This window comes from Phoenix dactylifera, chromosome 4 (genome assembly GCF_051530095.1).
Source record: "Phoenix dactylifera cultivar Ajwa chromosome 4, Ajwa_hap1_PhDact_Kaust_v1.1, whole genome shotgun sequence".
Lineage (NCBI taxonomy): Eukaryota > Viridiplantae > Streptophyta > Magnoliopsida > Arecales > Arecaceae > Phoenix > Phoenix dactylifera.
This window is the reverse complement of record NC_143193.1, coordinates 4,237,978-4,252,430: the sequence shown is the minus strand read 5'-3', so window position 1 is coordinate 4,252,430 and position 14,453 is coordinate 4,237,978. Positions and strand designations below refer to the sequence as shown.

At 39.6% G+C, this 14,453-nt stretch overlaps 1 protein-coding gene across 4 annotated transcripts in view; it reads left to right on the top strand.

Moving 5' to 3' along the window:
• The window catches only part of LOC103706515 (mannosyl-oligosaccharide glucosidase GCS1-like), a 59,596-nt gene that overhangs the window by 21,289 nt on the left and 23,854 nt on the right, over nt 1-14,453 (top strand). For all 4 annotated transcript variants that reach the window (XR_603984.6, XR_015977003.2, XM_008790643.5 and 1 more), the window contains 4 exons: nt 3,318-3,439; nt 3,609-3,716; nt 3,804-3,877; nt 9,751-9,876. Coding sequence is in view for 2 of the 4 variants with exons in the window: in XM_008790643.5 (XP_008788865.2) it covers nt 3,318-3,439; nt 3,609-3,716; nt 3,804-3,877; nt 9,751-9,876 (430 nt within the window). In the remaining 2 variants the exon portion in view is untranslated. The remainder of the gene's footprint in view (nt 1-3,317; nt 3,440-3,608; nt 3,717-3,803; nt 3,878-9,750; nt 9,877-14,453) is intronic.

The window sequence follows — 14,453 nt, the reverse complement described above, 5'->3', positions numbered from 1 at the left end:
GCATTGGGAACCGCGCGGGCACGCTCCCGCGGTGGACCGGGTTAGTACCGGTTCGATACGGCCCGAACCGGTATCGACTCGGTCCGGGTCGCCATCGGTATGCCGACTGGTACTAGTTTGGCGTACTCTGGTGTTCTGTTAGTTACATGTTCTTCATGGTCATCAACCCAAACTAGCCAATAAGATGCTACCTTTTTTTTTCACATAGATATAATTTAGCTATCGTCTTGTGGGATACAATTTATTATGCACTTATGTTTTTGACAAACTTTCTTTTCTTTCGATAATTTGTTGCTTGAATGCGGATAATGGATCTGTGGATTGCTAAGCATTTGCAAGAATAGACTCGGCATATCTAGAATGTGTCATGTAGCATAACGCTTGCTAGGAAATCCATCATGATTTGTGATATTCACAACTAAATGGATTGTCTCAACACTGGAGCAAGAAAGAGTTTTCTGACCTTAATTTCCCCACCACAAAGAAAGCTAATCTAACATTATGCAGGTAGGCATTCTTACTCTTACAATCAATTCTATGCTGCCCTCCTCTATGTTGGAAAGGGGAGTTGGAGATGATAATGATCACCACATCCCTCCAAACCACAACACTAGATCTAATCCGTTTTAATATTTCAGGTTTGATGAGGAAGGAGACATGTCGTGGTGATAGTGGCACATCCTTGTCATTGAGGATGAGAAATTAGCAATGGTAATCACTTGCTCCATGGTGGCAAGGTAATTAGAGATTGTGACAATGGACGACATGGTGTGATGGTTTGGAAGAGTTTCAAATGGAGAAGAAAGGTGCCATCTAAAAGGGGTAACTAGTAGAATCATCGACCCTTGGTGTAGGAAGGGAAGGGCAGAGAGATTGACCGCGAGTGGGGAGGTTGGTGGTGGTTGTCGGGAAGGGGTCTTTCGGGAGAGAACAAGATATGATGGATTTGGGACTTTGCTATTTGAACAATGAGATTTGATAATTGTTTTTATCTATGGAAAAGTCCTGCACATTTTTCATTACTTACAAAGTTACAATTTAGTATTGGTCACATGTGGGTTTATGTTAATCGTGTCAAGCTGAATTGAATATTAAACTGGTCAATCTGGCTTAGGTTGGTCATATCTCTAAAGTCAAACTTAACCCATTTATTAGACAAGTTGGTTGTTGATCCGTTTGTGACTTGAATCTAACGATACCCACACAAATGTGCTAACTTTGTGTTAGGTTCATGTTGAGTTAGTGGGTTAGCTAAGGGGTTGCCAGTCTTGGTTGTTAGCAAGCTTATGCTCCCTTTGTTTTGTGTCGGAGCATCGGTTTACTGTTAACTTTTTATTGAAAACATGCTGTTGTCATGAAATATTAACTAAACGGTCTAATGAATAAATAAATCCATACACGTTCTTAAAACATTTTTTCTTTCCAACCTATAGTTATACTTTTGGATTTTTTTTTTGTCATTTTCTGATTCAATTTTCTTTTTGCTTCATTGTACTCAAATAATATGTAAATCATATTTATTATTTTTTCGTGGTTAACTGTGGGTTGAACCCTTTTGGCCTTTTCACTCAACCACCACCACCACCAAGAGTCAACAAAATTCAGTCAGTCCAACGTGAGTCCCGGTCAAAGGATATCCATCGTTTTAAGAGGTAATTGTACTATCTTGAATAATAGGCTCATATCTACCCTTTTATTTAGTAAAAACTTTATCGAAGCCAAGGGATCTAAATTCTAATTTGGGTGCGAACTAATGGATTAGTCTGTGTAATAGTTTTGTTTGGGATGTAATAGATTGAAGTACTATATCATATTTGGTCATATTGCATCATATTGGTAAGTTACATATATTGGCACATCTCTTGGTAGTTGGTACCATATCGTGTACATGGTACTACATCTCACTTTTGTTGTTTGGCACCAACAGGCGTACCATGTATTGTATGTTACAGTACAATAACAGTCTGTAATCTGTATGGTACTGGTAAGTTATCAATACCAAGACTACAGAGTTCAAACCTTGTTCTCATCTGTATAATTTGTTGTCACATACTTGCATTTAGAGTTTAGGAAGAAGGTGCATTAGGAAAGGTGGCAGTTGCTGTGCTCCTTTTACATGACAAACAATATATACTCATGACTAGTCATGGTTCTCTCTACCTCTTTCTACATAGACACATGTGCATACATATGTACATTCATAGATACACAGTTACTTGCATACACATTTACATACATAACATGTTCGGTTACACATGTACATGAACAGACAAGCATGCATGCACTTATCAATCTGATATGATGGCAAAAAAGTCTCATCCCAGTTATATGGGCTTAATTTCTGTCTATAAATTGATCTTGAATATAATTATCAAATTTCAGAACAATGCTGTCCCATCCTTGTGCATGATTTATGGTCAAAAGTTATTTTTTGCGTATTCAAATCAAAAACAACATAATGCTGAGGTGGCATTTTGTTTCTTATATTTCTCAAAGTCATTAACATATATGATGAAAATAATGGCATTTGGACAGGAAATGTCCTGAATCTCATCTTTGATCAGAGTTTGCAATATTTTTCTTTGCTTTAGAACACTAACTTATTCTATCTAAAGATATCTGTTATATCCCATTCAACCTAAAGAAACTTGTCACACATTGCATTATTAGAACAACAAAAGATGCTATATGTGGAGAAATATGTAGTGAAGAGGTAGAAAAGGAAATCTTAGAATGCCTTCTTTCAGGCCTTGATTGTTTTTGGTATTTTGCATTGCAAGAGAGATGACGGAAGTGGTTTATGTATAATACAGATGTTTTTGATATGATATGTAGCCTTGCGATTGACACATTAATTTTGATAGCTCGTAGTAGTTTAATATTTACTTCAATGCGTAAAAAAAAAGTATTTTGAAAATTCAAAACCAGCCATTATTTTCTTTGCCCTAAGCTTGTCATACAGTGCATATAATAGCAGCCAATCTAATTAAAAAAATAAACACCTGAAGTCAAACGTTGCATGATCTATGAAGTTCTTAAAATATCTTATTTACATTACCACCTGTATCACATTATAAGGGTGTAACTAAACCCACAACTTCTAGACTGACATTTTTGGACATTGTTCGCACTACCAGTCTGATCAGTTGTGTTAGTGCTAGGCATTTCTAATTATGATGTTACTTATTGTGCAGTCATTATATATGATCAATTGTCTTTTAATAAATTTATAAGGATACTGCTGTTCCTTACTTTATGATGAGCTTTTATGTGCAATTGCATTTTATTAAACCATGCCTGTGTACTCTCTCTCGCAGCAAAAAAATGGCGATAAATTCATTTCTTATTGGCCAGCTGCACTTTTTACCGCTGTTCCTAGCCGGTCATTCTTTCCACGAGGTTTTCTATGGGATGAGGGTTTTCATCAGTTGATTATTTGGTTAGCTGTTTGCTACTATTCTTATTTCTTATACAAAGTCTTGTTACAGATCAATTATATTAGTCTACTTCTTTAAATTTCCTTATGAATAAACTTCTGCTTGTGCCATTCTGCTTTGTTGCTAATGCAATTAATCTCTTGTATAAATTGCATATGATGCAATATGCAGGCGCTGGGATATCTATATATCCATGGACATTATTGGTCATTGGTTGGATCTGATCAATTTAGATGGATGGATTCCTCGTGAACAGATCCTAGGAGCTGAAGCTTTAAGGTGATTAGTTCTTTAAAGTGACATATACTTATAGTGGGAGTAATGCAAACTAGATAACGACAATAACCTATATTTAATATTTGGCAGTAAGGTTCCTGAAGAATTTGTTCTTCAACATCCATCAAATGGGAATCCACCAACTTTATTTCTTATTCTGCGAGGTATAATCTCTTTATTTACTGCATTGTTGTTTTCTTTTTAAATGGATAGAATTTGTGAGAAAAGATGTGAACAATATTTCTCAAATGATGGTTGTGCTTGTTTGGAGCGTTCTTTAATTTTAAAATAGCGATCCAGCAATTGTATTGTAGCTTCTTTTTTTTATATATTTTGCTTTCTCCCATGTGGTTTCCTGCTTGTGTTCTTCGTTTCATGATGCAAGCTACTAATCATGTGATATATTTATGTTTCCTCATGACTTCCATGTTTTGGTGATGCAGATTACAACTGATGACTGTTAATAATGGACATGGGTTTTTTTAGTTGTTGTTAGATTGTATTTGTGATCTTTCTTGATTTCCATGTGGTCTTAAAGACCTAGAAAATCCAACAAACAAAGCAGCAACCATTCCCTTAAGGGAACATTGATCTATGTACTTTTGGATATTTGCATTCTCAGAACAACACTCCTTGTAGATGATGATGATGGTGATGATGATCAAGATTTAAAGTAGTGAAAAAAGAAGGGGAAAGAAGTATAAAAGAGAAACAGGGAGAGAAACCACATGTATCAAGCTGATCATAATCATTGTGTGATTTCATTATTTTATTAGGATATCAGTTCCTTGAGTAGAATTAGTTCACTAACTTATAAGGGTCAGATAGAAGCATCTCATTATGTTGTAAATGTAGGTTCAAAATGATTAGAGTGGAGGCTAATAACTTAAACATTGACTTAGCAACCTATCAGAAACTTAAAAGTTAAAGCTACTCTTACCCCCCTTCCCCAAACACACATACATATGTATATCCTTGCTTAGAACAACATGCAGCATGCTCTTTCTTTCCCAAGGCTTCAGTTGACTTACCTGCTGCCTGACTTGACCAAGCATGAGGAATAAGAATATTTTCTTTTACACTTTTGCACATTAGAATGATATTCAAGTTCAACATTTTTCTCAGCTGGCTCATCAGACTATAGACTTTAATAGACCCTCAACTCGGAGTTTTTTTTTCAATGGAGTCTTTGGCCAAATGAACTTTTAGATTGTACAAGCCATTACTTGATATTGTCCCATCACTCAATAATGCAATGTCTGTTTCTTGCTTTTCCCATGCTACCAGGCAAGATTCGCCATCTCGGTACCAGACCTCATATTGGTGCCACACTAGCATAGCGTCGATATGGTACAGTATGAAATTTTTGTTACATACTGAATGTCGGTATGCCATCTGTACTGGGTACTGGTACCAAACCGGGATGGTACAATACGCTTCATACCGTCCGATTTAGGCCGGTCCGGTCTGGTACGGCATACCATGCTACCAAGTTTCTCCTGATAATGTATGATAAATTGTTGTGGATCGTCTATCAAGAGAAAATAAAAGTCTTCTATCATTAGAAGTCCATTCTGCTTGTACAAGATAACATCCCGGAGCATTTCCGAGGAGTATCAACAACTAATATTTGGTGCTTACAAGATAGAAAGTACCTAATTTAGGGGGCTTTGGCGATGCATTACTCCAGATTAACATGGTTGTAAATTAAGTCTCATTTAGAATTTTGTATTGAGATCATGGTATGTTGAACCGGCTAGTACCGGTCAGTTCAGCCTGTACCAGACCGGTCCGGTACAACAGTGGAAAACGGTGTACAAAGGGCGTACCGGTGCGAGCCGGACCAGTTCCATCCTGTTCGGCCAGGACTCGGTACGAACTAGCACCGAATTCGATCCAATGCGGCATTTAATGCCACTATAGCACAGCTACAGTGGCATTAAATGTACTGTAGCAGTGCTACAGTGGCATTAAATGCTATTGTAACATTTACAATGTAGCTACAGTATCATTACAGTGTAGCTACAGTATCGTTACAGTGCAACTACAGTGCAGCTGTATTGCAGCTACAGTATCATTACAGTGGCATTAAATGCCACTGTAACAGCTATAGTGCAGCTACGGTGCAACTATAGTGCAGATACAATATCATTATAGTGGCATTTAATGCCATTGTAGCTGTGTTGTGGCATATTTGCGCGTGCTTGTGCTTCTCGTAGCCCCTAAAAAACCGGCGCCGTAGCCAAAACCCGGCCGAACTAGTCGAACCAGTTCGGTTCGATACGGCCCGAACCCGTTCGGTACGGATCGCCACCGGTATGCCGACCGGTACTGGTTCGGCGTACCTTGATTGAGATGTTTGATTGTTGAAATTAAAACTTCTGTTCTGAAAACTTTAGTTGGCACCAACCTTTATAGGTCTTGGATAATAATGATTCCACCAAGGCTCAACCCACTTAGTAGGAATTTTTTTGATTTATTTAAAGGTTCAAAATAAAGAAGTCATTGCACAGTGCATCAAAAGAAGGAAAAAAATCAAGTTAACATTTTGCTAGATTTCTAAGGAAGCTCAGTTAGCTTCTCATGGTATGCATTAACCTGCTTGAGGGGTTTTGTTCATTACATAACTTTGGTGTAATTGGACTTAATTAGGCCATATGTTTGAGTTCATTATCTTTAGACTTTACTAGTCGATAGTGATGGGCAAGTTAGTCATTGGTGCCCTGATTCAAGATCCGCCGTCTTGGTACCGGATCCTGTACCGGTGTCATACTAGCACAGTATCGGTATGGTACGGTACAAGGAAAGGTTAGCGAAACTGTCCTGAATCGGATGGTTCCACCGTTTCGAGCTGTATCGGTGGCTCACTGGTACAGTTTTGGCTGTAAAAATGAGATGGGTGCCGGAGCTAGAGAAGGAGAAGGAAAGAGAGAGCGAGGGGGAGGAGTGGTGGCGGACACCGGCGGAAGGCCGTGGGGGGTAAGGCCGTGACCGGTTCTCCTGTTTCGAACGAAATAGGGGTCCGACCGCGGCTAAAAAATTTCGCGAGTTTTAAGTGAAGTCGGCAAATAGCTGCGGCTGGACCCTTGTTTCGTTCGACACAGGAAACGGTCGTGGGGTCGCCTCCCGCAGCCTCCACCGGCCCTCCGTCGGCGTCTGCCACCCTCCTCTAGCCCTCCCCCCCCCCCCCCCCGTTCGCTCTCTCTTTCTCTTTTTCTCTCCCACGGTTCCTCTCGATACGGGCACGGCACGGCCCGTACTGACTCGTCCCGCTGGAAAAGTGGTACGGTGCCTGGTACCGATTTTTTCGACCTTGGTACGGAATTTTTTTAGCATACCGAGTATCGGTATACCATCCGTATCGGATATCGGTACCGAACTGGTATGGTACGGTACGTTCCGTACCGCTCGGTTCGGACCGTTATGGCGTACCTTGCCCTCATTAGTAGATGGCCTAATTGCAACAAGATACTGGTCTGTCTATGTAGGTATGTGTATTTTTTTCTGTTTTTCTGTTTTCTTCCTCTTGCTTAACTTCATCATTTTACCAGTGTTAGTTGAAAATAATTTACTTGGGACCTACAAGTTTTTTTTACTATGACCCCATATGTTCCTATAAGGGAACAATTGATTCTTTGAAGGGTTTCATCATCAAGGTCTTCAAAACCTTGTTATGATGTGAAGATTTTATTTTATTTTATTATTTTGATATAGTTGGAGACTGGCCAACTAGATTCAAGGAGAAAGGGAAGGATGAGCTCTGTTGGAGAAGGAAATGGAAATAGGAAAAAAGGTCCTAGACCGGTACCGGAACCATAAGAAAACCGGTATTTTCCGGTTTTCTAGCCGAACCGGCCGGTACGGAGCCGGTACCGGCCGGTACGGCTGTTAATGAGCCGAGCTGCTCGGGCTTGGCTCGGGCTCGGCTCGGTAAAAGCCCGGCTCGGGCTCGGCTCGTTAGTCAAACGAGCCCGAGCCCAATATGAGGCTCGTTTACATCCGAGCCCGAGCCTGAGCAGCTCACGAGCCCAAACGAGCTCTAGTCTTCCACTGAAAAATCTTATCTCAGCATTATAATTCATAAAAATCTGACCACATAGAGAAAAATAGCCCGTTATCGAGCCCGAGCCCGAGCTCGAGCCCGATTACGAGCCCGAGCTCGGGCTCGTTCTGGAGCTCGTAATTGAAACGAGCTTTACGAGCTCAAGCCCGAGCCTTTGCTTTGCCAAGCAAGCCCGAGCTCGAGCCCAATATAGAGCTCGTTACCGAGCCCGAGCTCGAGCTTTTGTGAAACGAGCCGAGCCGAGCTCTCCCAGGCTCGGGCTCGTCTCGGCTCGTTAACAGCCCTACCGGCCGGTACCGGTCGGTACCGGCCTCGGGCCGGTGTTCGCACCGGTATGATTTTTTTTTTTTTTTTAGAACCAGTTTTTGAAACCACCGCGTACCGGCCGGTATGTACCAGACCGGTACTGTACCGGTCCGACCGGCCACCGGTACGCCGACCGGTACCGGTACGGCGGACCTTAGTCAAGGGTATCTTCTGCAAACTGAAGGGTTGGGTAGCTGGGAAAATGTCGTGCAGTTTATCTCTGTTGGGGACTGGGGAGGGGGCTGCCTAAGGAAGAGGTGATAAACCAATTCAACATTCTTTCATCCTCCTGATGGCATTTTGTCCCAATAATATTTTTATTTTGCAAGGATAAATATATTGTCTCTTTCCCAGTTTGCCTCTATTATATTTGGGTGGACTATACCCCTTCCTTGCCTGTATACCAAGTTAAACTAAGCTGGCCAAAGTGTCTTCAGTTCCTGAGGTAGGAAAATGGAGTGTCAAAGTGAGGCAATCTTCTTTACAAAGAAAGAGGTTGAACTTCAGCGGTTCAGATTGGGAGTTTTGAACCTAGTAAATATAGAGTACAAGGATTATTAAAAGAATCAATGTGGGGCAAAACGATAAAGTACCTTCTCTGCTTCCATAATAGAGATGTGACATGATTGGTGTTGTACATTCTCATGCTTGTGCATGATGGACTGGCCAGTGATTCATCATGTAATTAGAACTAGCGCACTATTTATCTAGAGGGTGCTCCAATTCTTTTATGATTTAAAAGAAGTAAATATACATTTGATATTAACAAATCTATATTTGTAATCTAGGAGTCATTCCATATCTATGAAGTAAGTATGCATATACCAGGATATGGATAGCTGATACGGAAAATCTTGAAAAAGTAGGATATGATATAGCTAGAATATGTCAAGGAATATATATGTATATATGTGCATATATGCACGTATATGTAGTGTGTGTGTGTATATATATATATGTATTTGTGTATGTATAAACGTATATGTAAATTGCATACATACGTACGTACATACATACATACATACATGCATGCATGCATACACACGCACGCACACACACACACACACACACACACACACACACACACACCCCTACTCAAAATACATATGTATGCATATAAATAAGCGTCCATATAAAGTACATTAGGCTATCCAAATAACATAGTCCTTTCCATACTTCATATTTTAAAATTAATACCATACTTCATATTTTAAAATTAATATTATAGACTAAATAATTGACCCTCTTCCTATTTTTGGAGGCATCGGGAAAGTATCTGAAGTGTGTCCAAGAAGTATCTAGAGTCTGGACTCTGGAGTGTTTTTTAATTTGAGAAATAGAATACATAAGCATCGGACATATATCCAAGTAGTTAACGAGTGTCGGTATTAGATATGGATACGATACAGACATGACATATGATTTGAAGTATCTGTGCTTCCTAGTCCCATATACTTTTTTTGAAGTGAAATTTAGTTTTATCCTTGTTTTGCTATTATTTATTTTTATTTTTAACTTGTAGGCTATTTTGTTTATGTGCATGTACCTCAAAACATCTTGGAACTTATAATTGCTAAATATGCTTATGTTTCAATAACTGAAATATCTTGGAGACTAAACCTATCTAAGCAGGAAACTAATTTGATATTGAAAGTTTGCTTCCTCCAGACTTGGTGAAAGGCATAAAGATGAGCAAGTTTTCAATGAAAGAAACGAATGAAATTTCTACATTCCTTGGTAGAGCTTATAATCGCCTAGATGCTTGGTTTCAATGGTTTAATACTACACAATGTGGTAAGTTGATTTCATAATATTTTCTTTCTATATGCTTTTGGAACTAGAATGTGCAAGATACTTTCGACACAATCTGTTATATGTTAAGATGTTTAAACTTTAAACCATTTTATGTTATCTATCAAATTCATTATAGGGCATTTCAACATATATTGTAGCTTATCATCCATTTAAGGATACACATTTGAGGGAGATAAATTCATGACACCAATACATAGAAACTTACCTAAAGCAATCTTGTCAATAATTAGTTTAAATGGTGAAAAATGCTACATATCCTAATAACTCAAGATTTCTGAAACTGATATTGATGAAGAATAAACCTCATTAAATTTTAAAATGTCAATCATGCAATAGTAATCCGTTATGTGTCTGTAATTTAGGATTGTTTTTCTTTCACCATGTTGTGCATGCTTTTCTATATTTACTCAAGAGTGATACTCTAATGGCAAGAGAATTGTACTGATGCTGTTATTTTTTGCTAAGTGTCAAGATTATCACAAAAAACAGCATCACTGTTTCTAATTGTTAAAGAGACATATGAATATCTTCTATTAAGCTTGACATGTATCGATTAGTAAATTGCTTATTTGCATAATTAAGTGATATAAAACTGGATGTGCTACAAGCATGACTATGTGTAACCCACTGACTATTGTCCATTTGATGTTAGCTTATGGCTGGTACAAGTCATGGACCAGTACAACATGTATAGCAGTACTGGGTTTGGGAAATGAGCAAGTTGTTTGTGAGCTAGCTTGTGTTTGGCTTGAGTTCGGCTTGGTTGATTAGCAAGCGAGCTAACTAGCACCATGCTTAGCTTGCTCAAGCTTGGCTCGATGTAGCTTGAAGCAGGAATATATAAATAATATATATAATATACAATAAAAATATTATTTATTATAAATTAATATACTTATGAAGAGTTGAATGTAATTTAATTATAAGATTAAAATATAATAAACAATAAGTCCAAACAATATAAATGGAAGCCTCAAAAAATCTCAAGCTCTCACCATATCTTTTAAATGACCTATATATGAGCAGCTTGAGTTCAGGTGGTATTTATATGTTTTGGCTTGAGCTCGACTTGATCATAAAAGAAGTTTAACTAGAGCCAGGCTTGGCTAGCTCGTTTTCAACTTGTTTACAACCCTAAGTGGTGCAGCCTGCCATAGCCAGTACCTTATTCTGGTACAGGTGATTTGTGCTGGTGCAAGCGCACATAGCAGCTGCCATGGGCCATAACTTTCAGTTCTTAAATCCATTTATGGTGCACTCAGTATTTTTAGTGAATTTTCATCAAGAAAGTACCTAGTTATGTGGATTTGTACATCATATGCACCCTTTTAGAGGATAAGAAAAGGCCCAAAGGCAGTAGGCTACACAATAGAGGGTAGGCTTCTCCTAAATACCTCTAACCCCTCAAACCTTAGTGATGGTGGCATTCGATCCCAGGTCAATTGGTAATTGGTAGAACTGCCAAAAACTTTACTAACTTGTTAAGCTGGCACCTTTGTATGCACCTCATACTAGACCATAACATTGCACAAAGTACACCCATTTTAATAAAAAGTGCAGCTTAAATCCTTTAACGTGATTTGTTGCTTCTGATTGGGGCTGGATAGGTTTGGAGTTCCATGGTGTACCACATTGTCTATTGGCATGCAATGACATAGGAACCGTGTGATGCTATAGAAGGATATGATATATGCATGCTAAGTTTTATAATAATCTATAGAAGGTAATTAATAGAATCACCATAGATGCATCAGCTTTTAAACAAGAATGGACTATTAGGATCTCAAGCAAGGTATGCTGAACCGACCGGAACCGGTCGGTTCAGCCTGTATCGAACCGATGCCGACAAGCACCGGTACGGTACAGCGTATAAAAACGGTTCCGACCCAAGCACATTTTTCCCGCGCGCCCACGCGCGGGGAAGAGCGCCCGTGCGCGGGGCAGCGCGCCCCGCACGTGGGGAAGAGCGCCCACGCCCACGCGGCTAGAGCCCACGTAGGCCTCTTAATGCGCAGGAACCGCGCCCGCTTGCAATTCCCCAGCAGGGAATCGAGCACGTGCGCGGTTCCCCGCGCGGGGCACCGTGCCCACGCGGGCGGCCAGCCCGCGTGGGCTATTTAAATGCCACTCTGTGGCATTTGACGCTTCCGGACGGATGCGCGCGGATGCGGTAATTTTTTTGGGAATTGCGCGCAGACGCGCGTGCGGAGAACGCGCGCCCGCGCGCGATTCCCTGCACAGGAACCACGCCCGCGTGCGGGGCACCGTGCCCACGCGGGCTGGCAGCCCGCTTGGGCCATTTAATGCTACTCTGTAGCATTTGACACGTCCGCGCGCGCTTGCGGATGTGTTGTTTCCGCGCGCGCGGCTCCGGTTCGGTACCGGTTCCAAGCCGGTACCGAACCGGAACCGTACCGGTGCCGATGCTCACCGGTATGCCGGTACGGTCGGTCCGGCGAACCTTGATCTCAAGCAAGTCCTCATAGGTGTCATATTATTAAGAAAATAGAGTTACAAATAGATTTCTTAAGAGAAACCTTTATTCATATTTTATCAAATAAACTATGGAAGTTCTAAATCTTGCCTTTTAGATTTATAACCATGATTCATGAAGTCAGTGCTACTTGGACACATATTATTTCTTAAAGTCATCGGCACATATTATTTCTTAAAGGCATTTTGGCCACTCAAACCACTTGTATACGCAGTGACATATTAAAGATATTCCTTGGCATACCTTTACATTTTAAAATCATGACAAAATTTTCTTCCAATGGTAGTGCTTGGCAATTGGCACTTCTAACAAAATATGAGGCCTTCCTGGTTTGATTGAGTTCAAGCAATTGGTTCTATTGTTCATACATTATTCTTATGTATGCATGTACAATACACTGCAGATATAGTTATAAAGATAAGTCTATATAGTTGAGTTGTAGGCGCACCATCTACTTGTTTGGGTGAAATTGCTGATATTGGTTTGAAATAGCATAAATCCCTCACCACACAAACAAATTACAGTAGTAAAAAGATACAGATCTTCTCATTTTGTGTTGGATTATTCAAGCTTCTTTTGCGTGTTTAAAGCTCCCAAAACCTGGTCTTGTTTAGGGACCTAGCAAAGTCATATTTAAGTTTAAAGAGGCACTGATCCTGTGAACTCCTTGAAAATTAGGAGAATCCAAAAGTCAGCTTTTAATCTGATAACTTGATTTGAAATATTCTAAACCCGCAATATAAATATAAACATATATTGGCAAAAAATAGTGGTAATTGCTAAAAGAAAGGTTCACCGAACCGATTCCAGGGCTCGTATCGGTTGGCGATTGGCTCGATATGGTATGGATTTGTACCGTGCCGTTTCGAGACATACTAAATATTTTTTTTTTGCTGATTTTCATATTTTTCTGATTTTGAATCGAAATCGACAAAAAAAATTAGGGTTCTCCCATTTTGAAATGAAACAAGGATCCCCTGTTCCAAACATCCGATGAGGGCTTTCGATCCCTCTCTCTCAGCCTCTTCCTCTCCTTGTGTCCCTCTCTCTCCTCCCTCTCCCTTCTCCCTCACCCCTCTCTCTTTTCCTCTCTCTCCTCCCTCTCCCTCTATAGGCGCTGTAACGCTTCCATTTCGAATCGAATGAATAAATCATGACGGTAGCCCACCAATTCGTTTGGTATGCCCTGAATCAGCTGATTCGGCGTGGTTTAGCAGATCTTGGCTTAAAGCCTAAAATAATCCTAATTAGGTTGAAACTAGTATGAGATATGAATCCAAAAACTAATCATCACATGGTTTTTTCATGTTCCATTTCTTGTACCTTTATTTTTTATATCATGTATATAGGTTGGGAAATGATACTTTGGCTAGTGGACCAAACAAATGTAAATTGATGGCTTGGGATATGACTGTGTACAAGAGAAATAAATATGAAAGTTTCATTTTATGTTTCTTAGGTACCTTGCTATAGAAGTCAGAAGTAAGGATGTATATATCATATCTAGGCGCCCCAACGCACGAGACTCCCACCATTATGGGGTATAGGGAGGGTCAGATGCAAGGTCCGCCGAATCGGTACCGAGGCCCATACCGTCGGTGGACGGGTCGATACGGTACTGGTACCGGCATGCTCAATTTTTTTATGGAGTTTTTCAAGTTGTTTTAATTGGTGATCAATCTTTTTATACTTTTTTTTATTGATTTTAAGTCTAATTTGATGCTTTTTGATAATTTTTAATATTTTTATGATCTCAGTTTAACCTAAATGATGCATCTTATTGTTTTAAAATGATACAAATTATAAAATTATTAGTGAGATGTTGCATAATACAAGAAGCAATATGAAATATCCTCAAATCAAGTAGTGGGATGAAAAATATAAAACAATACAATAAATTATATATATTTAAAGTACAATATACATATCGATATATAAAATTTCATCGAGTAGCGATGCCTCATAGATATCTAGATCATTAGCATAGTCAGGAGGCACATTAGTCCATCTCTCTAACCAAGCGTCGTCTTGTATATTCATTCTATAAGGAATACGCTCCGGG